A 27,292-nucleotide genomic window follows, 5' to 3' on the forward strand; every position below is an offset into this window, starting at 1 on the left:
CATTATCAGCTAGACTCATTACTTAAACTACTGTTCATTAGCCTAAAATAGGGACAGTTTGACATGGATGTGGATTGTGGTTAAAATACAACTTTGGGTAACATGAGGCCTACTCATTGATGACAAGAGGGCGATCTCTCCCCCAAATACAAGTTCCATGTAGTCACATACAGTATGTGTCAACTTTTCTGGGATTGTATATGAATCTTCTGCCCAAACTTGAAACATGGCTTAGCCAACAGAGGGAATGTACAAACAATCAAATTCAATCACTCAAAATTAAGTTATGAATCAATGTACTATCACAGTACTTTCACATAATCTGGTCATATTAACAAAATAAACATTCATCAAGAGCATTAACTGTATTAAGCCTATATGCGTTTTCAATCAAATATCATAAATTATAGCAGTGATATGTGTTCCAGCATTAGCAGCAAACACATTAGCAGCAAACACACAAGTAACAGCATCATACATAAGCAACAGCAGTAGAATTAAGCAAAGACATAATACACACTAAAAGAAACACTTATCGCACCAGTGGCATTCCCCTCGATGGCTTGATAAGGTCCAGTCTTCCCAGCTTCAATCTTTGATTCCATCTATCCATCCATCCATCCATCCATCCATCCATCTTCAAGAATCCTCTCAGCATCCAACACTGCTGCTTTTCACTCTGAACAAACATTTTCCACTTCAGTGTCTCTCCTTCTAATCAGTGATTGACACCAGCTGCTGACTGGTGTAAAAATGTAGACCTGTCCACTTAAAGCCCAATCGGGGACATTTTAGTGGGGGAGGGGTGGAAGCGTAGTTGTATTCACCCAGCCTGTGGTGGACATCAATCATCCACCATGAAAATGTTCAAATGAGCATTTTGAAAGCAAGACTGTCTCTCTCAGTCTTGCTTTCAAAATAAAAGTGTCTTTCTTATTTAGGCTTTTGACAGCACAGTATGTCTCCAAAGCACTAAACAAGTCCACACTGTAAAAACTATTCTCAACATTGATCAGTAAAAAAAATAACATTAACAGCATAATTTTCAATGGCACCATTTAACTTTTTTATTAACAAAAAATAAAACATCTTCACTTAAGTGCAAATTAAAGGGTGATATGTAGCAGGACAAGAGGGTGAATCAACTGCCTCAGAACTGTTGTTTTTTTTCTGCTAATGGTAGTGTCTGTTCTTCTTCACAACTCATGCTCATTTGAAAGGTAAAAACATGTAGATTGTGACATTCCAACCATTAACATAATGTATGATATTAGCTAATAATAAATCACCAAATACTAGAAACAGCAATACATTCATTAAGTAAATTTAGAACCTCACACTTATCTCAGAAGTTAATTTAGAACCTCACACACAATATAACCTGGAGATGAGCATGCATTATGTGCAGCATCAGTTGGAGGCTCTGGTGTTTTTTCCCCCTCTGTCTATAGACCTGGTAGTGAACAGTATTCATACTCTTGGCCTTCTTCATCCCAAACAGTGTAACTCTGTACCTGTATCTTTTAGATCACTGTGAGTGGCATTAGGTTCCCCATGCACTGTATTCAGACCAGGCATGCCACTTCCCAGGAGTACTCTCAGGGCAGATACCTTGCCCTTTCCACAGGCGTAGGATACAGCACATCCTGACAGGGCATGCATCCCCAGGAGACCCTGGCATTTCTCGCCCAATGCCCTGACAGTGGCATTTATGTTCAGGATGGTGCCATCCCATTGCACTGCAGAATGAACATTGGCCTTCCAAACCCAGCACACTAACAGGACAAATACATCTGTGTCATCACTTAAGATTTGTATGGTATGTGCCCCTGCTCCAGCAGCTTGCAGCACGTAGCTAATGAGGGTGATGTCAGCCTCCTCATGGTTTACGATGCAGTCCATGTTATTCACAACAGGATCTTATCAGCAGTGAGGTCATATGTGCAAAGAAGGCATGATAGCTGCATCTTGTTTGATGCGCTCTTCATCACAGCTCATCACTTTAATGGTCAAAGATGACAAATATCTCATCAGTTCCAACTGCAGTGTAGGCTTTGTTGAGGCGTGATTTAATGCTAGAGGCAATGTCCCCAATTGTACCTGCCACAGGCCAGACAATGTGGTAGAGCACCCTATCTCAGGCAACCATATTCATCGATCAGTGATGGTGGAACAGGGCTGAGCTCATGATCAAAGACATCTTTCAAATCTATGCCACACTGCTATGCCTACGACTAAGAGTCGAGCAAAGGACCTCCATGTCATAAACTGCCTTGCCAGTGACGGCTTTCTTCATCACCTCCATGGTACTCTCTTCTCAATAGTGTTATGGAAGCCTTCTGGAAGAGACGCTACAAAGTCATGGCTCTGCTGTTCACCAATCTGAAGAGCATTCTACGCATTCACAGAGTTTTGAGCCACCTGTCCATTCACAATGTTGTACAGGACTTTCTGATTATCTTTCAAGGGATGAGAGTGTTTCTGGAACTCCTCCATGATTTTAACACAATCCCATTGATCCAGCTCTCTGTGTCTCTCACCTTTCTCCTCATGTTTCCCACAACTCTGATTCTCCTTTCCTTCCACATGTGCATATTCCTCCTCTGGATTATCTGCCGTTTCCTGACTTGTGTGCATTTCTTCCACTATCTGGGAAAGATGGGAACAAATAAGGAATTGATCCACACTGCAACTTGTTGTTCATTGGTTGAGAGGCCTTTCAAACCACCTTGTCCTTTCCCTTGTTTAATGTAAGTCTGCACACCAAACTGGTCAGCAGGTACAGCAGTTCCACCGTCAGAGTGGCGGCAGACATGAGCCCCAGCTAAAAGATCCTGCTTGGCCTCATGTGGAAGATTTTGCACCATCTTGAGGTACCAGGTGATGTACCATGCATACTTATGGTGCCCAGCAGCAAAGAAGTACAGGACCATCTGCTTGAGGCAGTGTTGCTGTAGGAGGAAGTATCCCCCTCTCTCTGCACAAAGTAAACGCAGCGCAATAAAGGTAGGACAAACCAGGCAGTCCACCCAGAGTCTACCAGTAGGGTGCTCACGTGCCATGTCCAGATATTCTGATATAGCACCATCAGTCTATGGTCCATCTTTCAGAAAATCTTGGAGGACGACGTATTGGAAAGAAGTATCCGATATGCACGAAGTGTATTTGTCCAGGATTTGCCATTGAGAATGTTGGCAGGTGCTCATAAAAACATTGTTTACGTATTACGCAACATTCAGGGTCGGCATTATGAGTTTATTTTTGAAATAATTCATATTGTGACACTTTTAAAAGGACATTAGACATGGATCTAGATGAATGATTAATGATCATCTTCCTGAATTCACTACAAGCAAAAATATATTATATAATATTTCCTGGTTTTGGCCCAATTAGTACATATTGTATGCAAATTATGCAAATGAGAAAAGTTTGCGTAATTTAATTATGGCAAGAGATTCATTTATGGACATCAACACAGACTTCGAGTCCAAAATCACATTTCTAAATTGAGTGAAAGCAAAGAAATCCAGATTTGTTTTCCTTCCCCCCACTAAAGTGTCCCCAATCGGTCTTAAGTGGACAGGTCTACTTTTTTTGCCCCTCTCCCTGGAATACAAGCGTTTGTTTAGGCAACTTTTGGGGACATTTTTCAGAATACACACCAGTTGATTGGGGACCACTTGACAAGGCACATGGTTTGGGACTATACAGTTGGGGTGAGAATGTTGATCTTGTGGTCTTAACACCTAATGGTGCCATGAACAGTCGGTTTGAGTAGAATCCAGCAAATAAGATGTCTCTATACCAGCTCATCAGTGGTGGTCACACACGTGGGATAATACACCCTCTCATCTTATCAGCTAATAGTAGTAGAGCTCCCTGCCCTCTTTGACTACACACCGTACTTGTGTTTTAAAATCTGTTGCAGGACTCATGTGTTCTACCTGTTAATTTGCTTTTGCCTTTACAATAAAGCCCAGGACACATTTTCATGGTGGATGATTTATGTCCACCACAGGCTAGGTGAATACAACTACGCTTCCACCCCTCCCCCACTAAAATGTCCCCGATTGGGCTTTAAGTGGACAGGTCTACATTTTTACACCAGTCAGCAGCTGGTGTCAATCACTGATTAGAAGGAGAGACACAGAAGTGGAAAATGTTTGTTCAGACTCAGAGTGAAAAGCAGCAGTGTTGGATGCTGAGAGGAGGCATACATTTTTGCCCTTACCCCACTAATCTCCGTAATACAATCACACGCTCTAAGCAACTTAGCAACACAGAACCTAAGCATGGAATTGAAGTCACATGGTTTGGAACTATACAATTGGGGTGGGAATGTTGATCTTGTGGTCTTTACACCTAATGGTGCCATGAACAGTAAATGCAATTTTACATGTAAATAATATTTTGGTACTTTGGGGATGGCAGGAGGGTTGCCCATGTTAGTTTTCAACGTATAGTGTTTCACACTGCCTTCTGCACCCTGTGAACCATTCAAGTGATACCAGGGCCAATCAGAGGCTAATTAGAGGCACCTGTTGGCTTGTCATCTGCTGACATGCCCTCAAATCAACCAGAATGGAAGAAAAAGGGACAGTCCTTGCTTTTTCAAAGGGGTTCTGTAGTCTGGTAGGAAGGGGGGGGGGGTCCCATCAAGGTCAAGGTCAAGGTAAGCTTTATTGTCCACAAGGGAAATTTGTCTTGGGCTTTCACCCCTGCTGCAGCCACACACAAGACATCAATGACAAAAGACATAGTAGAAATACATCCAGAGGGGGGACACAACATTACACAAGTGCACAAATAGTGATCAATCAAATCTCTCAGTCAGTGCTGTTTCAGAGCCTCGTTCAACATTTGAGTTGATGCTGGTACAAACGATTTTTTAAACCCAATATACTTCCACTTTGGTTCACTGTACCCTCTACCAGAAGGCAGAAGTTCAAACTTTCCATGTAAAACATTGTAGTTTACTACAGAGACTGTCCACGTGTATTCCAGGTTAGTGAGTTGTCAATAAAAATGCCCAAGTATTTATATGAAGAAACCTGTGAGATGGTCGAGTCATGAATGACCACGGGCCTGTGGTCACCAATGCTCATGGGGTCGAACACCATCTCCTGTGTCTTCCTAACGTCAAGAACAAGGTGGTTGTCATCACACCATTTTACAAACCTCTGTACCTCTAAAAAATAGTCAGCTAAATCTCTATCCTTATCCAGTGGGGATAAGATGGCAGTATCATCCGAGAATTTTATGATGTAATTATTCGGGTTCCCACTTCTACACTCATTTGTGTACAAAGTAAAAAGGACCGGTGAGCTAACGCAGCCCTGAGGTGCTCCAGTACTTAAGGTTCTGGGCTCTGACAAAGTACCATTCACACTGACCCTTTGAGTACGTTCAGTTAAAAAGGAATAATACCACCTGATAATAAGGGGATGGACATTATGGTCCCTCAACCTCTTAATTAAGAGATGTGACTGTATTGTATTAAATGCTGAGCTAAAATCTACAAGAAGAAGGCGTGCATAAGCTTTGTTATTTTCCAAGTGTTTCAAAAGAAATTAATCCAAGGCCAAAACTGTATCCTCTATACACCTGTTACTCCTGTAAGCAAACTGAAAAGTATCCAATGAACAACCAACCGCTGCCTTCAATAGACTGACAATGATTTTCTCAAAACACTTCATAATTACTGAAGTCAAAGCGACTGGGCGGTAGTCATTATTTTCCTTGCAGCAGGCCTTTTTGGGAACAGGGATTATAGTAGAATCTTTCCAGATGGACGGAACCGTAAGTGAGTGCAGTGACTTTTGGTAGATGGGACACCAAGCCTCTGCAAGTTCCTGACTGCATGAATGCAGCAGCCGGCCACATATCACGTCTGGACCTGAGGCCTTGTACATGTATGTGCAAATATCTTCTGGACTTCATATTGATCCACAGTAATTCCCAGATCACTGTGTGAAATTGTTTGCAGATATCCTGCAGGCAGGAGACTGCAGGCTAAATTAAAACCTGACACACTATTTTCAACTGGGGATGGATGTGTGTATCAAGCACATCAAGGAATAATGAGACCTCAGACTTTCGAGAAATTGGTCTTCCATGATATCCAAACAACAATAAGCTCAGTAAGACAGTAACACGAAGATGTACCAGTTGTAACAGTTGTGCAGCCAAACTGTAAAGAATGGTGCATGTGTTTTTCCCAAACAAATGTCAACACGTCATTGGCAGTGAGTGAGTTAATGGGGCTGGAGGAAAATGTGCTGTTGTGGGGGTGCATGTTATACTGGTCTTGTAGTTTGCCTATTTGTGTCGACTGCTCGCTTATTTTGATATGTCCAGAATAGAAACGCTGGAGTTCATGTGGTTAATCTGAACATATCCCTTTATATAGTCCAGTTTGCACCATTATCAAGGCCCAGAAATTACCTTTTTGTCCACTATCCAGAGTGGCTAATACGTAGCTGTTGGTTTAATGTTCTGCATGTCTTCACAAGAGCTTGTACATCTGCGTTCAGTTAAAACAAATATATCCTACAATTAATAAAATGCATTGACCCCAAAATGTACTTCCTGTGTTTGTGATTTGAGAAAAGTAGACCCCACAATCTATCAGTTTGTGTATAACCTAATACCCCAAAGGTGGCTTACAGTAGTTTGTGTATAACCTAATACCCCAAAGGTGTCTTACAGCAGTTTGTGTATACTAGCCTAATACCCCAAAGGTGGCTTACAGTAGTTTGTGTATACTAGCCTAATACCCCAAAGGTGGCTTACAGTAGTTTGTGTATACTAGCCTAATACCCCAAAGGTGGCTTACAGTAGTTTGTGTATACTAGCCTAATACCCCAAAGGTGGCTTACAGTAGTTTGTGTATAGCCTCATACCCCAAAGGTGGCTTACAGTAGTTTGTGTATACTAGCCTAATACCCCAAAGGTGGCTTACAGTAGTTTGTGTATACTAGCCTAATACCCCAAAGGTGGCTTACAGTAGTTTGTGTATAGCCTAATACCCCAAAGGTGGCTTACAGTAGTTTGTGTATAGTCTAATACCCCAAAGGTGGCTTACACTAGTTTGTGTATACTAGCCTAATACCCCAAAGGTGGCTTACAGTAGTTTGTGTATACTAGCGTAATACCCCAAAGGTGGCTTATAGTAGTTTGTGTATAACCTAATACCCCAAAGGTGGCTTACAGTAGTTTGTGTATACTAGCCTAATACCCCAAAGGTGGCTTACAGTAGTTTGTGTATAGCCTAATACCCCAAAGGTGGCTTACAGTAGTTTGTGTATACTAGCCTAATACCCCAAAGGTGGCTTACAGTAGTTTGTGTATAGCCTAATACCCCAAAGGTGGCTTACAATAGTTTGTGTATACTAGCCTAATACCCCAAAGGTGGCTTACAGTAGTTTGTGTATAGCCTAATACCCCAAAGGTGGCTTACAGTAGTTTGTGTATACTAGCCTAATATCCCAAAGGTGGCTTACAGTAGTTTGTGTATAGCCTAATACCCCAAAGGTGGCTTACAGTAGTTTGTGTATAGCCTAATACCCCAAAGGTGGCTTACAGCAGTTTGTGTATAGCCTAATACCCCAAAGGTGGCTTACAGCAGTTTGTGTATACTAGCCTAATACCCCAAAGGTGGCTTACAGTAGTTGTGTATAGCCTAATACCCCAAAGGTGGCTTACAGTAGTTTGTGTATAGCCTAATACCCCAATGGTGGCTTACAGTAGTTTGTGTATACTAGCCTAATACCCCAAAGGTGTCTTACAGTAGTTTGTGTATACTAGCCTAATACCCCAAAGGTGGCTTACAGTAGTTTGTGTATAGCCTAATACCCCAAAGGTGGCTTACAGTAGCTTGTGTATACTAGCCTAATACCCCAAAGGTGGCTTACAGTAGTTTGTGTATAGCCTAATACCCCAAAGGTGGCTTACAGTAGTTTGTGTATACTAGCCTAATACCCCAAAGGTGGCTTACAGTAGTTTGTGTATAGCCTAATACCCCAAAGGTGGCTTACAGTAGTTTGTGTATACTAGCCTAATACCCCAAAGGTGGCTTACAGTAGTTTGTGTATAACCTAATACCCCAAAGGTGGCTTACAGTAGTTTGTGTATACTAGCCTAATACCCCAAAGGTGGCTTACAGTAGTTTGTGTATACTAGCCTAATACCCCAAAGGTGGCTTACAGTAGTTTGTGTATAGCCTAATACCCCAAAGGTGGCTTACAGTAGTTTGTGTATACTAGCCTAATACCCCAAAGGTGGCTTACAGTAGTTTGTGTATAACCTAATACCCCAAAGGTGGCTTACAGTAGTTTGTGTATACTAGCCTAATACCCCAAAGGTGGCTTACAGTAGTTTGTGTATAGCCTAATACCCAAAAGGTGGCTTACAGTAGTTTGTGTATACTAGCCTAATACCCCAAAGGTGGCTTACAGTAGTTTGTGTATAACCTAATACCCCAAAGGTGGCTTACAGTAGTTTGTGTATACTAGCCTAATACCCCAAAGGTGGCTTACAGTAGTTTGTGTATACTAGCCTAATACCCCAAAGGTGGCTTACAGTAGTTTGTGTATACTAGCCTAATACCCCAAAGGTGGCTTACAGTAGTTTGTGTATAGCCTAATACCCCAAAGGTGGCTTACAGTAGTTTGTGTATAGTCTAATACCCCAAAGGTGGCTTACACTAGTTTGTGTATACTAGCCTAATACCCCAAAGGTGGCTTACAGTAGTTTGTGTATACTAGCCTAATACCCCAAAGGTGGCTTATAGTAGTTTGTGTATAACCTAATACCCCAAAGGTGGCTTACAGTAGTTTGTGTATACTAGCCTAATACCCCAAAGGTGGCTTACAGTAGTTTGTGTATAGCCTAATACCCCAAAGGTGGCTTACAGTAGTTTGTGTATACTAGCCTAATACCCCAAAGGTGGCTTACAGTAGTTTGTGTATAGCCTAATACCCCAAAGGTGGCTTACAATAGTTTGTGTATACTAGCCTAATACCCCAAAGGTGGCTTACAGTAGTTTGTGTATAGCCTAATACCCCAAAGGTGGCTTACAGTAGTTTGTGTATAGCCTAATACCTCAAAGGTGGCTTACAGTAGTTTGTGTATAGCCTAATACCCCAAAGCTGTTTCACAAAACTTGAACAACAGGACACAGATTAATAAAGCTTGGCCGTTATCCTGGTCCGGAGCAAGCTAACTTCACAGCTAAGTTTCCATGATAACTAAAGCGGGATTTCCTTCGTGAAACCGAGTCATGGCTGAGCCTGGCTTGTTTAAGCCAGGATATCTGCTAAATCCTAATCTACCCTTTGTGAAACAGGCCCTAGTTCTTTTTGAACAGTGACATGCTTGTGACATGGAAAGTGACAATACAGAGAAGGCATTGATTGATTGATTGATTGATTGAATACTTTATTAGCAGTTTGCAAACAAAAAAGCTTAAACAGTTTAGAATACAAGGTCTGCTAAAAGGATCTACACAAAAAGCCAAGCTTGTTTCAATTGTGGTCCTTTGTACTCAATTCATAGAAACATTGATCAGATAAACAGCAACACTATGTGGAACAGCATGTAATAGTGATTTACAAAAATAAAATAAAAAAATTGAAGAGGACTATTTACAGTGAAACAGGTCGGGGGTGGGAGGCTATGTTTTTTTTTACAGGGGCCAGTTTCAATTTGCAACCTCCTGTAGGTGCTCTTTTAGGGCGGTTTTGAAGGAGAGTAGGGATTTAGCCTTTGGTAGGGCATTCCACATTTTAGTGACATAGCATAACAGATGATATCACTGAAAAGTGCAGTAGTAGAGCAGCCAGGATATGTCCCCAGAACCCCAAAGGTGGCTTAAAGTAGGCTGTGTGTATAGACCAAAGCCCCAAAGGTGACTTCCTGTTGTGTGAAATAAGCCCCGCCCAAGTCCCGAAAAGTGGGTTAAATATGATTGTCCCCAATCTCAGGGTAAAAAATCATACTTTTAAAATAAAGCTTAAATCAAAAATATCAAGACATATTGGTAAAGTGGGCACCCTCTGAACACCAACAGTGGTCACAGCTTCTCTCTAACCCATTCAGAAAGGGTAGCCCCCGAAAGGGGGGTGTCCTGACATCCGTACCCAAAAGTAGTCTAAACAAACAGGGGTGTGTGTGTGTGTGTGTGTGTGTGTGTGTGTGTGTGTGTGTGTGTGTGTGTGTGTGTGTGTGTGTGTGTGTGTGTGTGTGTGTGTGTGTGTGTGTGAGAGAGAGAGAGAGACTGGAAGTAAGAACCACAAACTAACTCTCGGTGTAGTTCAGTCTGTTCGTGTCTAAGAGAAAGACTAATTGGGAGCGTGCGTGCTTTTTGTGTGTGTGCCTGTGAGTGTCTTATGTATGTACAGTATACCCATTACCCAGGGTCCGCAATTAACAGCCAGCGAGCGCCTAATCTCTCAAGACAGATTCAGAGCTCTGTATCAATTCAAAGGGTTTAAAAAAAAAATATATATTGCTGAAGGGTTCCCAAATTGGCAAGCTCCAAACATGAGTAGATTTTTCATTTGGCAAGTAAATCTTAGAAGGCTATCTGCCTGTTTGTACCAGAAAATAGACACGTAATAAAAATATCTTGCATGATGGCTCGGAGGAAACTATTCATGTTTGTCCATGTACAGTGTCACTTGCCACCGGTCTTCTTTTTTTCATCGAACAGTCCCCTTAGCAGGTGAGACAAAAAGTTAATTTGGGACAGTCAGCAAGTATACCTGTCGGTTGTTGGCCAGGTTGTAGGGGCAATCCATGAACTGCTGTAGGGTGCAGCCTGACCAGTCAGAGCCCTCATAGCAGGAAGGCAGCTCCTCAGGGGTTGGGGTCCGACCGTCGCACATGTGCAAGGAGGTCTTCCACGTGGCCCCTCTCTGGACGTGCCTCCACTCGCTCAGGTAGCGAGACACGGGGTCCCTCAACAGTGTGATGTAATAGAACTTCCTGTGGAACGGAAACAGAAAGAGTTATAGATACAGTTTATACAGTAGATAAAATACAGAAAGAAAGAAAGACAGACAGCGGTTACAAAGACAATACTAAGCTGTCCATGTGGTGGTGCTGTTTGCAATAGTTTGCTACAGCAGCAGATTTGGATTCCAGTAATCCAATGAGGGGAATGCCCACAAAGGTTGTCTCACACTTTTGCAGAACTGATACTGAAATGCATTACACTCGAGCAAGGACTGTGGTACGACACATCAATGAAAACAGAGGCTACAAACAGACTGACTGACGAACTATGGTGAGGAGAGAAAGAAATTTGATTTGTCATGGAGAGACACTAGGGTCACTGTTCAGGCCACTGTGCAGCCAGGTAAAGGAACTGCTGGCACAAGCATATCCTCTAGCATGCAGTACTTAGACACACACACGCGCACGCACGGAGAGATGACTCATAACACATTTGAGATCTCGGATAGAACTGTGGCGTGTTCGTGTGAGTATGTAATGGTGCATAGCGCAGTTTCTATGTTTCCCCAGAGGGGGCACTCTCACCAGAGCACAGACACAGACCTTTGCAGGCCTTTACACTCCAGCTAATTACTGCAGCCTAATCAATCAACACATCCTCATTAACCAACTACACATGCAACCTGTGTGCTTGCGTGCGTGAGAGGGAGAGAAAGAAAGAGGGAGAGAGAGCAGGAAAATAATTGTATGGATTTTCTATAAGCAACAAATGCCCACATTCAGTATACACACACACAAGTGCTCAAACACACTGTACAGTACGCATGTTGGGGTTCGATAGCCACTTCTATTTTGGATTTGATTAGCTCAGAGTGAAAATAATCTCATCTTTTCACCCCAAATCTCAAATCTGCAACCCGTGTTTTAATTTTGAAAATGAACTAACTTCTGTTCTTCTCATCAAGTTCACTAACAGCTGTAGATATTTCCTCACTCTGTCCACCAACCGTTTACCCAAAGGATTCCATAAGTGAATCTGCCTTTCATTGGATTCAGATTCAATAAAACAAATACCAGCCCTAGCATGAACGCACGCACGCATGCACACACACAATGTGTAAAAATGTGTGTACACACAGATGCAGATGCATTGCTTTCCCCTGCTCTCCCGGGGTTGCATCACATCAGAGGAATGTTTGCAGAGAGAGGTTTGTGTGCTGACAGGACTCTACGGAATGGTCTGCTCCAAACACACACACACACACACACACACACACGCACACACTCACAAGTCTCTACTTCTAGCGCTACATTTTTGGCTGCACAAACAAAGCATTTAAAAGGGCCGGTGATTGGTGGGTACGCAGCAAAATCCTTGGTGTTATTTTAACTCAGAGAGTGTACAAATGGACTCAAATGGACCCATATGGGTCCACCTTTACACTTGCAGAGTGGAATTAACACCCAAGAGTTTACTGTGTAGGTGGGTGGCAGATGGCAAACTCGACTGTAAATCACCCAGTGTGGCACATAGAGTACAGTAGCACTGTTTGAATATTATAAACAGCTGGGAGATCCGGAGCAGTGCAACAAGCACCCCCCCAAAACTCCAGGGCCAGCAGAGATGTCCTCACACACAATGACAAACGGGTAAATCCCCAAATCTAATGGCATCAACCTAGACAATGCACAGAACTAAACCCAAAATCTGGCACCACTGGCTGTGGAGAGATCCTATACACAATTGAAATAGCGGACCTTCAAATCCAGCTGCAGCCAGGACGCAAAGCCGCAAACAAGACCCCAATCTAGTGGCAGTACTGAGCAGATTTTGGATAATGAACCATCCAGCCTCTAATTCCACTGTCAGCAGGGATATGCCGGATAATAAAACAACTAAACTCTTAATCTGGAGGCAGCAGGGGTAAGGGACGGATGGAGTGTGTGTGTGTGTGTGTGTGCGTGCGTGCGTGCGTGCGTGTGTATGTGTGTGTGTGTGTGTGTGTGTGTATTGGGGGGGTAACAAGGAGCTAAAGTGTAAATCTCATCAACCTAAACCTGTGCTCACCCTGATCTAATCAAATGCAATGGTGGAGGCAGTGCAAAGTCCCACAGACACTCAGCCTGTGGCCTGCTGGAGACAGCTCTCTGGGTCCATGGTAAATTATGGAGATTCCTGTCATGGAATTATCTAGATTCCTGACACTCCCTGACGACGTGTGTGTATGCGAGTCAGTGTGTGTGCGCTTGTGCACATCTACGCCATGTGTGCGTGTGTGTGTATTAAATCAGTGATGACATTTTCCCCCTCTTGGCTTCTTTGCCTGCTGAAAAACACACAGTGCTGTCTGGCCTTAACCAGAGAGACAGGAAGGAAAGAGAGGAAGAGACGAAAAGAGAAAGAGAGAGGAAGAGAGGAAAAGAGAAAGAGAGAGAAAGAGAAAGAGAGAGAGTAAAAGAGAATGAGAGAGAGAGAGGAAAAGAGAATGAGAGAGAGAGAGGAAAATAGAATGAGAGAGAGGGGAAGAGAGAATGAGAGAGAGGGGAAGAGAGAATGAAAGAGGGGCTGAAACACAGGGAGTAAAAGAGCAAGAAGCAGTGGGCGGAGGAGAATTTCAATTAGTTTTCTAATACTGTGAAAGCAGCAAGGGCCCCGAGCCTGAGTGATTTATCAAAGTTATAGCTTCTGCAATAATGAAGGCTCAGGCATATTACCAGACAAAAAAAATAAAAATAAATAACACACACACACACACACAAAAACAAATATGCACGCGTGGCTTGCAAACATAAATAAATGATCTAAGCGGCACGCCTGCCTTTGTGTATGCCAGGTCAGCCTGACGATCAAACTAAGGTGGGGAAGAATTTTCACCATGGAGCTTAATGATGTCTGGCTGTAACGCAAGATACCTAGGTAATGATGTCTCACCTGCACGCATGCACACACACACACACTTGTTTGTATACTCACACACACATCTCCTTGCGTGAAGAGGACGGCACATTGCAGCCGACATTTTTCCCCCTCCTAGGCGATATTATTTATAGAGGAAGGTTCGCAGCCATCAAATTAACATTAAACGCTAATGGCCGGCAGTCGATCTCGCTCTTTCTCGACGTCCAAATCTTGATTGCATATCAGATTATGCCGTCTGGGAACTGTATTTTGAACAGCCTTTTCTTCAGACCATGTTTATGTGGAACATAATTCAATTTTCTGTTCCGTCTTTTACTTCAATGTGTTTTTCTTTTTACTCATTGCCACAGGCAGATGCCAACGTCCACCTCGAACGTGCATCTCAAATGAGATTATCAGGCGTCAGACTAAATTGTAGGAAAATGTTTTATAATTTAGTGATATATTCTATTAGATATGCTGTGTGTAGAGTGGGATGGAAAGGGAAACTAAATCTTTTCGGCAGGGACGTGACGATTTGAGTCGTAGACAAAATACTAACTAGACCGATTCATGCTGCAGACTGAACAAGGACAGTCTCGCGGTCCCCATAAGTAGGCTAGACTCTAAAACACACCTCTATTTTTGGGGTTTGCATAAGGATAAAGTGACCCCAGAGCAAACACTGTAAGTGAAGTGTAGTTTGACTGACTTAAGTGCAACAATAGGAGTGAGAATACTGCCCTTCCTTTCTCTTCCCCCCCTCCCACCCAATCGTTCTCTCTCCCCTCTCTTGCAGACACACGTTCTGAACTTCAACCCCTCCATTTTCCTCACCATTTCTCTTTCCTCACATTCCTTCTGTCTCACCACTCTAGACAAAACCCACTCACCAGCCAAGCGATTGACAGGCATGGCAGGGGGGCCACTGTCCAGCTTCGCACTGCTTTCTCACACAACCATGAGCACACACACACACACACACACACACACACGGTCAGGCACTGGTGTAAGCTTGTCTGTGAATGTGCATGTTTTTGTTTGAGCGTTATCGCATCTGTGTGTCTACACTACTGACTAGTGTATGCATAGTGCGTGCACGTCAATGTGTACACGTGTGTGTATTTGTGTGTGTGTGTGGGGGGGGGGGTGGAATGTTATATGACTTTTTGGGGGCCTGTACATGCATGCATGTGCACACGTGTGTCAGCCCGTGTGTATCTATGTGTGCGTGTTTAAGTGCATGTTAACTGTTATCAAGAGGAAACACACAGTGCCTGTGTCTGCTGTCGTCCCAGAATAAGAGCTGTTCCCGTTTCCTGAGGGGTGCAGAATGTGCACTTGGACAACTGCTAGACCGGTGGTTTTCGAACTTGTTGTGCCTTGCTGTGCAATGTGTCAAAATCGCACAGCACACCTCTATGCAAATCTGTGCAAAATTTGAAAAAAAGCTTCTTTCTATACCTTGTGTTATCACTGTATCACTCTGTAAATGTTTGTTTTTATTTACTAATGCAAATTTAAGTTTTACCACTCAAGCTTGAAGTAGATATCTTCTCCACTACAAGCTCCATCTCATACTTAATTTGTTTTCCCCCAAAATAGTGTTGCATCTGCGAGCTTGTAAATCAGCAGGGTTTTTTTTTGTGTGTGAAAAAAAGTTACATTACTAAAAAAGTAATACATTATAGTTTATTTTTAACGCTATGCCTATACACAGTAATGACATGCCCAAAATAGTTCAAAGGTATTTTAGGGTATCAAATTTTTCTCCGTATTATTAAAAGAGTGGAAGTAAAAAAAAGGATTCATGGGTTTTTGTATAGTTGTATTGCAATAATAATGTGTGGATGTCACAAAATCCTCGGCACACCGTTTGGGGTCGGGACCCATTTTTGGGAGATGCGAGGCGTTGCGAGCTTGTAGATCAGCTATTTTCACAATTAAATAAGGCATAAATAAGTGTTTAATACATTATGTGTTTTTTGTTATTTTGGGTCATGGGGAGACAACAAATTTACATTTTGGGTCTCGAGCTGAAAGTTTTGGGAACCCCTGCCCTAGACCCCCTCTCTCTATCATACCCTCTGAATCTGTTCCTTTTCCTTTTCTCCGCCCATATCACCCCCCCCCAATCTCTCATCCATTCCTCCTCCTGTAGCTGCATCTCTGCCAGATGACCACGTGTCCTAGCCTGGCAAGAGTGAGCGAGGGCTTATTAATGCTAATCTAATTGTGCAAGTCTCAAAGCGGGGCCCGGGGATCACAAAGGGTCCCCTCGGGACCAACCCCTCGGGGCCCCAGCAGCTCAACAAGCAATGGGTAGATTTCAATAGTTAAAGTTGCGCTATTATTTCATTTACATGATACATTTTTTCGTTCTTATTCTTACAAAGGACAGTGGTAAAGAGAAAGTGATGTCTTGTTGATATTCATAAAGATCTCATCAAATGTTATGTCTGCCGTACAGACATAACATTCATTTCACAAATATAAACAATATATTTGAAGTGTTTAGATAGATAGGTGCAACTATGCTGTGACATGACATAATAACTAAAATCTCAAATGGGGTTGCAAGGAATACAGCAATGTTCATTACTAATGACAGATTGTGGTAAAAAAAAAAGAGCGAGAAAAAAGGTTCAGATCTCATGTGTGAAAAGATGAAAACTTGAAAATCGGTCATTTTCGGCGAGGGAGCGTTCCATGACAAATTATGAATTAGGCTTTCGACTCACACCCCTACACCGACAGGAACTGACAAGCGCACACACCGAAAACACACACTGCCACTTACACAGTACACACCGGTGCAAAACAACACACACACACACACACACACACACACACACACACAGACTGCATCCCACTACGTGGAGCGGCCATGTTTTATTAATAGTCCGCGGATGTTTGTTGAAACCAGATCCACTCAACAACATGTCTCTTTCTACCCTCTATAAATGGACCAGAACCAAAACAACTTCACACTGGAATAAGAAAGAAATTGGAACACACCGCAAAAGAAAGAAAGAGTCAAATGTGTTCCGTCTAAAATGTGGCTACTAATCAGAAGACAAACACAGAGATAAGAGAGCGCTTGGACAGAACCAGGATTAAAGCTGCCTTTACTTTCTTTGGAAACTTAGATCATGGAATTTAAACTACTATTCAAGCACAGAAGCAAATGTGTGTGTGTGTGTGTGTGTGTGTGTGTGTGTGTGTGTGTGTGTGTGTGTGTGTGTGTGTGTGTGTGTGTGTGTGTGTGTGTGTGTGTGTGTGTGTGTGTGTGTGTGTGAGATGGCCCAAGTGAATAAAGCACTACTTACTGGACACAGCTACTGTATCAGTTAACATTCCATAACCAATACAATTTGAGAAATTACTCTCTCATTTCTGGTGTGTGCTAAAACAGGACGAACTACCCATCCAAAATGGAGATATATGGGTGAACCATTTTTCTAGCCTCTTTGGCCCAATCGAGAAGAACAAAGAGCAAAAACTAATAAAAGATAAACTACAAAACCTAGAGTCAGCCATAAAAGACTACCAGAATCCACTAGATTCCCAAATCAACCTAAAAGAACTACAAGACAAAATAAAAACACTTAAAACCAAGAAGGCCTGCGGGGCAGACGGTATTCTAAATGAAATGATAAAATTCACCGACCTCAAATTCCAAATAGCCATACTAAAACTCCTAAATATCGTGCTCAGCTCTGGGATCTTCCCCAGCACATGGAATCAAGGGCTGATAACGCCACTCCACAAAAGTGGAGACAAATATGACCCAAATAACTACCGCGGGATCTGTGTAAACAGCAACCTCGGAAAGATCCTCTGCATGATCCTCAACCACAGAATTCTAAACTTCCTCACAGAAAGCAATGTCCTGAGCAAATCACAAATTGGCTTTCTACCAAAATATCGCACAACAGACCACATTTACACTCTAAACACCCTAATTGACAACCAATTAAACAAAAACAAAAGCAAATTATTCTCCTGCTTTGTCGACTTCAAAAAAGCATTCGATTCAATTTGGCATGAGGGTCTGATGTACAAACTGTTGGAGAGTGGCATTGGGGGGAAAACCTATGACATCATAAAATCAATGTACACTAACAACAAATGTGCAGTTAAAATAGGCGAAAAGCACACAGACTTTTTCCCCCAAAGCCGAGGAGTTAGACAGGGATGCAGCCTGAGTCCAACACTCTTCAACATATATATCAACGAATTAGCAAAAACGTTAGAACAGTCCACAGCTCCAGGCATCCCCTTGGCAAACACAGAAATCAAATGCTTACTTTTTGCAGATGACCTGCTGCTGCTGTCTCCAACCAAGGAAGGACTACAGCAGCAACTTGATCTCCTACACAAATTCTCCCAGACATGGGCCCTGACAGTGAACCTAACTAAGACTAAAATCATGATATTTCAAAAAAGATCCAGCCGCCAAAACCATCAATTTTTCCTAAATACAATCCCACTAGAACAAACAAAAAACTATACCTACCTTGGCCTAAACATCAGCAGCACAGGGAACTACAACCAAGCTGTAAAGGACCTGAGAGACAAGGCAAGAAGGGCATTCTATGCTATCAAAAGAAACATCAAAATAGACATCCCAATTAAAACCTGGCTTAAAATACTGGACTCTGTGATTTCCAATTTCCCTCTATGGTTGTGAGATCTGGGGACCACTAGCAAACCATGACCTTGAAAAATGGGATAAACACCAAACCGAGACCCTACACACAGAATTCTGCAAATCCATTCTCCGTACCCAGCGAAAAACACCAAATAATGCATGCAGGGCAGAATTAGGACGATACCCACTAATTATCAAAATAAAAAAGAGAGCACTTAAGTTCTACAACCACCTAAAAGAAAGTGACCTAGATGCACTCCATAACAAGGCACTCACACACAGCGAAACCCTAGAGAGATGCCCCCTCAGCCAGCTGGCCCTGGAACTCCGGGCACAAACACAAACAGAGCCACGAGATAGAAAACCCATTGGACTAAACCAAATTATAAAACAGCAAAAGGAAAACTACCTGACACACTGGAAAGAAGCAACACAAAAGCAGAGTAAACTAGAATGCTATCTGGCCCTAAACAGAGAATACGCAGTGGCAGAATACCTGAGCACCGTGACTGACCCAAAACAAAGAAAAATCTTAACTAGGTACAGACTTAGTGAGCACAGTCTTGCGATCGAGAAAGGTCGTCACAGGCAGACCTGTATCCCGAGAGAAGACAGACTATGCACCCACTGCACACAAAATGAAGTGGAAACCGAGCTACACTTCCTAACCGTCTGTCCATTGTACCAAGACATCAGAGACACATACTTCCCACAGATTACAACCACACACGGAGATTTTGAAAACATGACCAATGACAAAAAACTCCCATACCTGCTGGGCGAAGTACAACAATGTGCAAACACAGCAGCAAGATTCGTGAGTTGCTGTGATAGGAAAAGGATATCAAACGGAACACAACCACCCTAAAGACTAATCATTGTGTATATTCCGGCACTATACCTGCACCCAGTGATCTTGGTACATAGAAATTGACCTCAAGGATATCAAACGGAACACAACCACCCTAAAGACTAATCATTGTGTATATTCCGGCACTATACCTGCACCCAGTGATCTTGGTACATAGAAATTGACCTATCGAAGATTCTGACTTTCAAATGTACATATTTTTTGTTTTGATTGTATTGCTGTATTGTTGTATTATGCTTTGGCAATGTAAACGTATGTTTTCTCATGCCAATAAAGCCCATTGAATTGAGTGTGTGTGTGTGTGTGTGTGTGTGTGTGTGTGTGTGTGTGTGTGTGTGTGTGTGTGTGTGTGTGTGTGTGTGTGTGCATAACATCTAGGGAAAGCCCTTAGTCTGCTTGTCATCCTAACCCCTCCCCTCCCTCAGAGAGAATGATCCCATGGAATGTACTGGCTGTAAATTCAGATGATATCAACCATGTCTGTGTGCGTGCGTGCGTGCGTAAATTGAAAGGGCATGTCAGGACTTGAAGCTGCAACGTCTTGAAACAATGATACCTTCCTGTTGTCTTTTAGTCAAGCACATCACCACACACACACACACACACACACACTCATACAATCCCCTGGAACAATAGTCTTTGCTGGGGTGCAGTCACCTTCCAGAATCCCAGATTTTGCAACCTGTGGACAACATGCTTGAACTGGACAGACCAGGAAGGCCCTACATCTCAGTTATAGTGTGTTTTTGCATATGTATTTTTGTGTGTGTGGGTGCATCGGGCATTGCAAGGTCAGGAGTATTGACCTCTCCTCGCCTTCGCCGATGAAACATCAACCCTCCCCCGCCTCTTTGCCCCCCATCCCTCCCTGCCTGCTCATCTCTCCAACACTCAACATCCGTCATCTCGTCTCATCTCATCTCTCCTGGCCAATAACGAGACACCGACGCAGACAGAAATAGCCCTGCTGGTTCAGACAAGCTCTCGAGGCAAACTCCTCCACTGGCCGACGCTCGCTTGCTCTGTCTTTTTACCCCCCTCTTTCCCTCTCCATTCTTCCCTCTCTCTGTTAGTCAATCAATAACAGCCTGAGGACTCAGACTTTAACTACAGGAGCGGCGGTCGAGGAGTACACAGAGAGAGAGAGAGAGAGAGAGAGAGAGAGAGAGAGAGAGAGAGAGAGAGAGAGAGAGAGAGAGAGAGAGAGAGAGAGAGAGAGAGAGAGAGAGAGAGAGAGAGAGAGAGAGAGAGAGAGAGAGAGAGAGACAGAGGGGTAAAAGAAGACAATGGTGGTACTGTAGCGAGAAAGCGGGAAGTCCTACGGGCTACATGCAGCCAGGAGAATGTGGTTAAGAAAAACAGATGAGAGGAAAACCCATTGTTGTTGTTCTCCTCTCCATAATATTTCCCCGTTCCTGACCCTGTAAGGGTCCACCTCAGTGAAATGAATAGAGGATTTTGCTGTGCACAGACTTTTAACCCATTAAGACATCTGAAAATGTTGTGTGCCAGAGACTCCCAGAAGAGATGATTTGTGTTAAAAAAATCTAAATGATTCCAAAATGTTTTAACGCTTTTTTCCCCCTCAAAAATAGCAGAAGTACAATCTTGCAGCGTGGCACAATGTAAGCTTGCACACACACACACACACAAATCTAAATTAATTTCCATACACTTTTTCGGCATCATGCCATTTTCTTGACTGGATTTGAAGATGCTGGTACGTCCAATATGATGTGTGCAACATAATCATCGTTTGTTATTAGCTGAGGATTATTCTTTCTCTAACAAAACTATAACGATGTATAACATGATGATGTATAACATGATGGATTTGAATGTAGCAGGTTATATATTGTGAATAAACAAAACATTCTTTTATTGCTTTTCCATACTCTTGGAAAAGCTGTGTGAATCCATATTTTTGTTTTCAAGACTTTTCCAGATCTGGGCAAAGAACCCCTGATTAATGGAGTCTTCAGATGAGGGGAGCCTGTGACTCCAAAACAGGACCACCTTTGGAGCAGGTTATGAAAACCTGGGCTGCTGGCCAGGTTTTCACAAATTACCTTTCCTGGTGGGTCCCCCACCTCACAAAATACTGAGTCTTGATTTTCTTTTTCAGCTTGGATCCTAGAGTGAAATTAAATGTACTCCTCCAAAAACACATGTTAATTTCTAATTTCCAATATTCCAGTGGTTCTCAACCTTTTCAGGCTGCGACCCCCCAAAATAATCATATTTGAACTGGGGACCCCCCACCCTGACAAGCACTTGGAATTGTAGGAGTTGAGGCATTACATTTTGTTTGGCTCGGTTCCACAGATAAATAGTGAAAATAGCTGATTAGCCATTTTCATAATTTTTGCCTCTTTCTTATATTATTTTGGCCAATGTTTGACCAGTGTTTTTATAGTATAGTTTGTTGATTACTTTTGATGCATTTCTTTAGATTCTTTATTTTTTTTTGTATTAAAAAGGTCTTAGAAGTCCTTAAAATATCACTTCACTGTCATCTGGGGACCCCCCCAAAATCAGGGGTCCCGACCCACAGGTTGAGAACCACTGTCATATTCAACTGCACTAATTAGAAAACGCTTGTAATGTAGTTTATTTTGTAACGTCACGTGCATGGGCTCGGAGAGTTTCACATCCTCTGCCGCCACTGGTTTCGTTATTTCTACACAGTAATCAATGTGAGGTGCGACTGTCCTTTGCAAAACTCAAGCAAGACTGGCTGAATGTAGCTAGCTACAGTAAGTGACCACCACATGGGCATGCTTGTCAAAGGTAACATGTACGCACTGTGGGCAAAAAAATAATAGATGGCTTGCTGCATTTTCATCCCCCCCCCAAAAAAACATCCTTTCTGCTGAAAATGACAGAAAGCAAACATGAGCAGAAGGGCCTCAACTGAATGAATAGCCTAAGGTTTGAATACAGGGAGCATTATTACGCTGGACAACCAAAGACAGCGAGAGAGAATCCCCCAGAGTGCAGAGTGTGTTTGCCAGGAATGTATGGTGGTCCATTGGACTGGCAACATCCGCAGCCTGACAGAATGGAGAAAGAGGGAGAGAATGAGAAGGGAGGGGATAAAAAGAAATCAAGGGACTGAGAGATAACCAGAGCTAACAAGACAGGGATGGCTGGCAATACGTTAGTGACAAAGACAGAAAAAAGATGGAGACAGCTGGAGGGCGAGAGGGCTGTAGAGAGCGAGGGGTGGAGAAAGGAGGAAGTTCAGTTCAAAGAGTGAGGAAAGACTATTCACCTGTTATTTAATAGAACAACATTATCTGTCTCATTATTTCATCGTTTACCCATTTCTTTGTTGTTGCCCCTGATGAAATTGTATTGAACTGAAGTAAACTGAGAGTGGAAGGGACTGAGTTAGGAAAAGAGAGAGAGACAGAGAGAGCTATCAGATTTACAGTCATCCCTCTACAGCTGGCTGGGTTGTCCAAAGTAACGGAATCATCACAAATGCCCCTGTGTGTGCGTGTGCGCGCGTGTGTGTGTCTGTTCAGCAAAATTCATCTCCAAGCTGTTTCACTTTGCCTCCTGATCCTGATACTGAGGTCAAAACAATCACTTTGCTAATACATTGAAATATGGCCATGCCGCAATCACATCTGTCCCACCCATTCCCATTGCAAGTACACACACACACACACACACACACACTCTGTAGTAATATTTTCCACAGGCCGCCGTGTCATGAGCTCAGACTATAGAAATGTCCTAACAGTTGACTTACAGGAGAGAAAGAGAAAAGAGGAGAAGGAGGAACGATGATGCAGACTTTGGGGTAATTAAAAGGCTGGTTAACGAGGCTAACGAGTAGACAGATGGCCCCATTACAGCGGCAGCCTCTGTCTCTCCCTCTCTCTCTCTCACACACACACACACACACACACACAATAACTCCCCTCTGGCCGGGATTAGTGAGTATATGTGAATTGCATGACCCCTTGTTTCTCTGTTAATCAGTCGTCATCACATAGGGGTGTGTGTGTGTTGTCGTCTGTGACTGGAGGCTAGAGTGTGAAATTGGAGTGATAAGGTAGTTAACATTCAACCCTGCTCCCACCTGCCTTGTCCTCTGCCACGCACCTCCACTCTGCTCCGTCTTCCCTACGCCGAGTGCTTGTTCAAGGTTCAAGGTTCAAGGCTTGTTATTGTTATACCTTGTTGTTTGTTCTGGTTCCTCAGACATTGTATCAGCAACAATAATAATAAACATATATAAGCCTACAACAACAACAAGGAAATAAAAAAATGAATAATTGTATGTGTACATGCATTGTGTGTGTGTCTGTATGTGAGGGACAGAAAGTGTGGATAGTTGCTTGGCAGCGTCATCAGCTATGGTTGAGCATGTGTGAGTCGGAGGTGAAGAGCAAAAGTACAAATCCGCTTTGGAGAAACGGCTCTTTCAGACTAGTGTCAAGTGGCCTGCTCAGACAAAAACAATGAAAGCAATTATAGAGAGACAAACACACACACAAACACCCCTAATGGCAGTGGCTCTGTTTTGATTTGAGAGCTCACAAGTTAAACTATAAGCAAACACACACAACTACAATTTTTGTAGTTTAACAATCTCAAGCAACAAAGAATCCAAGAGATGCTAGCAGGGGGGAGGCCAGACAGACAGAGAGAGAGCAGTGACATAAAGAGAGAGAAAAGAGAAAGAGCAATAGAGGGAGAGGAGAGATAGAGATCAAAAAGCCAGACAGAGAGAGAGAGAGGGAGTAATGAGAGGGTGTAGGAGGTCAGAAAGGCAGAGAAATAAAGGGAGAGTATAAGAGAGATCAGAAAGAGGGAGATAGAGATGGAGAGAGGAGAGAGTATAAGAGAGATCAGAAAGAAACAGAGATTGGGGATGAGGCGGGTACACACAATTAATTCTAAATGGCTAGTCTCCTGCAGAGCCACGCCATAAAAAATGCCCAAATGCCCATCCCTGAGAGAGATGTAGCGTGACAGACAATGAGAGCGTAGAGAGAGAGAGAGCGAGAGAGAGGCACAGAGACATATCATATCAGCCAGAGGCTAGAACAGCACTGTGAGAGGACGTCTGCATATCAATGGACCTGCTTACTGGGTCTTATTATCATCTGATAGGGAGGCGAGGCAGGACGACCATCGAGACAGGCATGCAGCAAGTGAGCTCACCAGGCCGGGAGACAGGCCTGAGGCTGGAGCAACGCTCTGGCCCGCCAACCTCAACCTCTCCCTGGGGAGAGGGAGGGGGACAGACAGCAGGCTCTTAAAGGAAAAGGGGGGGTACTCATGAGTGACATGAGAGTGTGTGTGTGTGTGTGTGTGTGTGTGTGTGTGTGTGTGTGTGTGTGTGTGTGTGTGTGTGTGTGTGTGTGTGTGTGTGTGTGTGTGTGTGTGTGTGTGTGTGTGTGTGTGTGTGTGTGTGTGTAGGGTCCTCCAAGCCCAATTAAGCTTGACTGCATGTCGGGGGGCTGTGCCAAACATGCCCCACCTGCTTAGAGAGGGCCATGGGGCTAATGAGCAAAGCCTGGGGGGAGAATGCATGAGAGAGAGAGACAGAGAGAAAGAGAGCGAGAGAAAGAGAAGGGGCGGTAAAGGAGGAATGGAAGAGTGAATTCCAGGGAAATCAAGAGAATGACATTCTGTTTCTCTTATTGTGTACTCATAACTCAACACACAGGCACAAATGTCAGCAGCTTTTCACTGTTAAAATGAGATTTTGTTATCATATGCAATCATATGGCAGGAGTGTGACACATGTGATACACACATCTGTGAGCACGCACATCCATGCTCACACACCCAACACCCTCTAATCAATCTGTGTGCACTCAGACGAAAAACAAGTGGCGAAGAAAATTGAAACCAGAGGAGGGAGGAGAGACTGGGGCGGAGAGTGAATAGAAGATGGGAGAGGAGGGAGAAGGGGTCGAATTGAAATAACAGGAGCCAAATATTGTGCAACAGGAACAACAACAGTTGCTTTCAGAGAGAACGCCTGCATTTGTTAATATGTGTGTGCGCGCATGCACGTGTGCATGTGAAAGGGTTGGGTGAAAGAAACCCATTGTCTGGCAGAGTAACCTGAGCTCACAGCTCCAACTTCATCTCCCATGAGCTGCACGGCTTTGGCCTCCATCCTTCCTTGCTTCCTTCCCCTCCTCCCTCCCTGATGACCTTCCTTCCATCTACCCTACTCCATCTTTTCTAATTATCAAGTGACCAATGGCCCCAAAGAATGCTAAAATTCACACTCTGCTCGGCTCACAGTATGAACCGAGCACGCTGGGGCAGTGAGGGAAGTATGATTAGATTTTTCACACTACATCTCTCACATTCTCTTTCAGATACACATGCACACACACATGCACATGAAATCTAGCAGCAGCTGCTAACCCTGAGATTAAGGCCAGCGTGACACAAGATTTCAGGCTACAGAGAAAGAGAGAATGAACAATGTACAGAAAGACAGTGTGAACATACAATGAGCATCAGATTGTTACCGGCCAGCGGGGAGCAGCAGGAGTAAATAAAATAAATAAATTAAATATGGGAAAAGAAAGACAAGAAGGAGCTGGGGCCATGCACCATCTGTTGGGTACATATCGGCTCATGTCTAAATTTATGCTTCGTTGCACTGTTACTTGAAGAAAATGACTGATTCGCAACGCGTTTCTCGCTTGTAAAATAAAGCTTTCTGCGGTTCGGAGGTCGCCAATTCCACATGATGAACCCCCAGGTAGAGGGCAGAGAAGAGAGAAAACCTATGACTCATGTTGACATGGTAAACTTTCACCAAAAAAAAAACAGAAAACGTTTTTTTCTTCTTCTCTGGGGGAGAAGGAAAAACTCAAACCTGACACTGAAATTGCACCTGGTGCAGGCGATTCAATGCCGAATACAAAAAAGTAAATAAATAAAAACAGGCTTTCAGCCTCACCTCTCCACTATAACCCCCCCACACCACCACTCCCCTCGATACCATGGAGAATTACACTGAAAATAATTGAAAGGCCTGGTTGGCCTGCCTGTAAAACTTCAGCCCTGCTTCTTTTTTATTTTATTTTTAAGAGAGAAAGGCTGGGGGGGGGTACAACAGAGAATGCCAACGAGACTCGGAGAGAAGAGATTGAGAAAGAGAGAGACAGAAAAAGAGAGAAAGCAAGAGACAGAGAGCTGCTTTTGTTATGCGTGGCTCATTGATATGACAGTTTGATTTTCAGGGTCCGTGAAGACAAGCAGCTTAAGAGGGCATCCCTCCATTCTTCGACGAGGCCTTGTGATACTCTCTCCTCCCTTCTTTTCTACACTCCCCCTTTCTCGACATTTTCACGCCCCCCTATCGCAACAACTCTCTCCTCAATGACCCCCTCTATGCAAGGGTCTGGATTCTTGTCCGTATGCAAGCATGCACATGTGCAAGTGTGTCCGAGCATGCATATCTATATACAGTATGTGTCCGCGTGGGTGAGCATCCGTGTATGTACCGTGTATGTACCGTATGCATGCGTTTGAGTCGGTGGCTGCGTGTCTCTTCGGGCTGGGCGATATGACTTCAAATCAATAAAGACCATTTAAAACTTTTGCTTCAATTAAGATTTAGGGACAATTATGTATATAGTGACAATAGCAGATCTACAGCAGATCTTGTAGATCAGCCATTTTCACTATTTGTACGTAATACAAGGTTAAGTGGTTAAATTATAGGACCACAATGGAAACCAGGACTTTTTTGTGTTATTCTTTTGGCTTTAATGTCTCACTGTACCGCGTGCCGTTTACATTTCTTACTAATAAAGTATTCAAAACTAATCGATTTAGTTAATAAAAAAAGCTATTAGATTTTTTTTGTGTCAATTCAATAATTACAAACAAAACCTGAGACTCAAATATTCGATTC

The 27,292-nt window shown here is 43.2% G+C and overlaps 1 protein-coding gene across 2 annotated transcripts in view; it reads right to left on the reverse strand.

Annotated features, from left to right (window-relative positions):
• hs6st1a (heparan sulfate 6-O-sulfotransferase 1a) overlaps window positions 1-27,292 on the reverse strand; it is a gene marked incomplete at its 3' end in the record, with an annotated part of 74,240 nt that overhangs the window by 10,880 nt on the left and 36,068 nt on the right. For both annotated transcript variants that reach the window (XM_080415003.1, XM_080415002.1), the window contains exon 2: window positions 10,767-10,989. In XM_080415003.1, coding sequence (XP_080271129.1) covers window positions 10,767-10,989 — 223 coding nt within the window. The remainder of the gene's footprint in view (window positions 1-10,766; window positions 10,990-27,292) is intronic.

Source organism: Gymnoscopelus braueri, assembly GCF_963280865.1.
Source record: "Gymnoscopelus braueri genome assembly, chromosome: 19".
NCBI lineage: Eukaryota > Metazoa > Chordata > Actinopteri > Myctophiformes > Myctophidae > Gymnoscopelus > Gymnoscopelus braueri.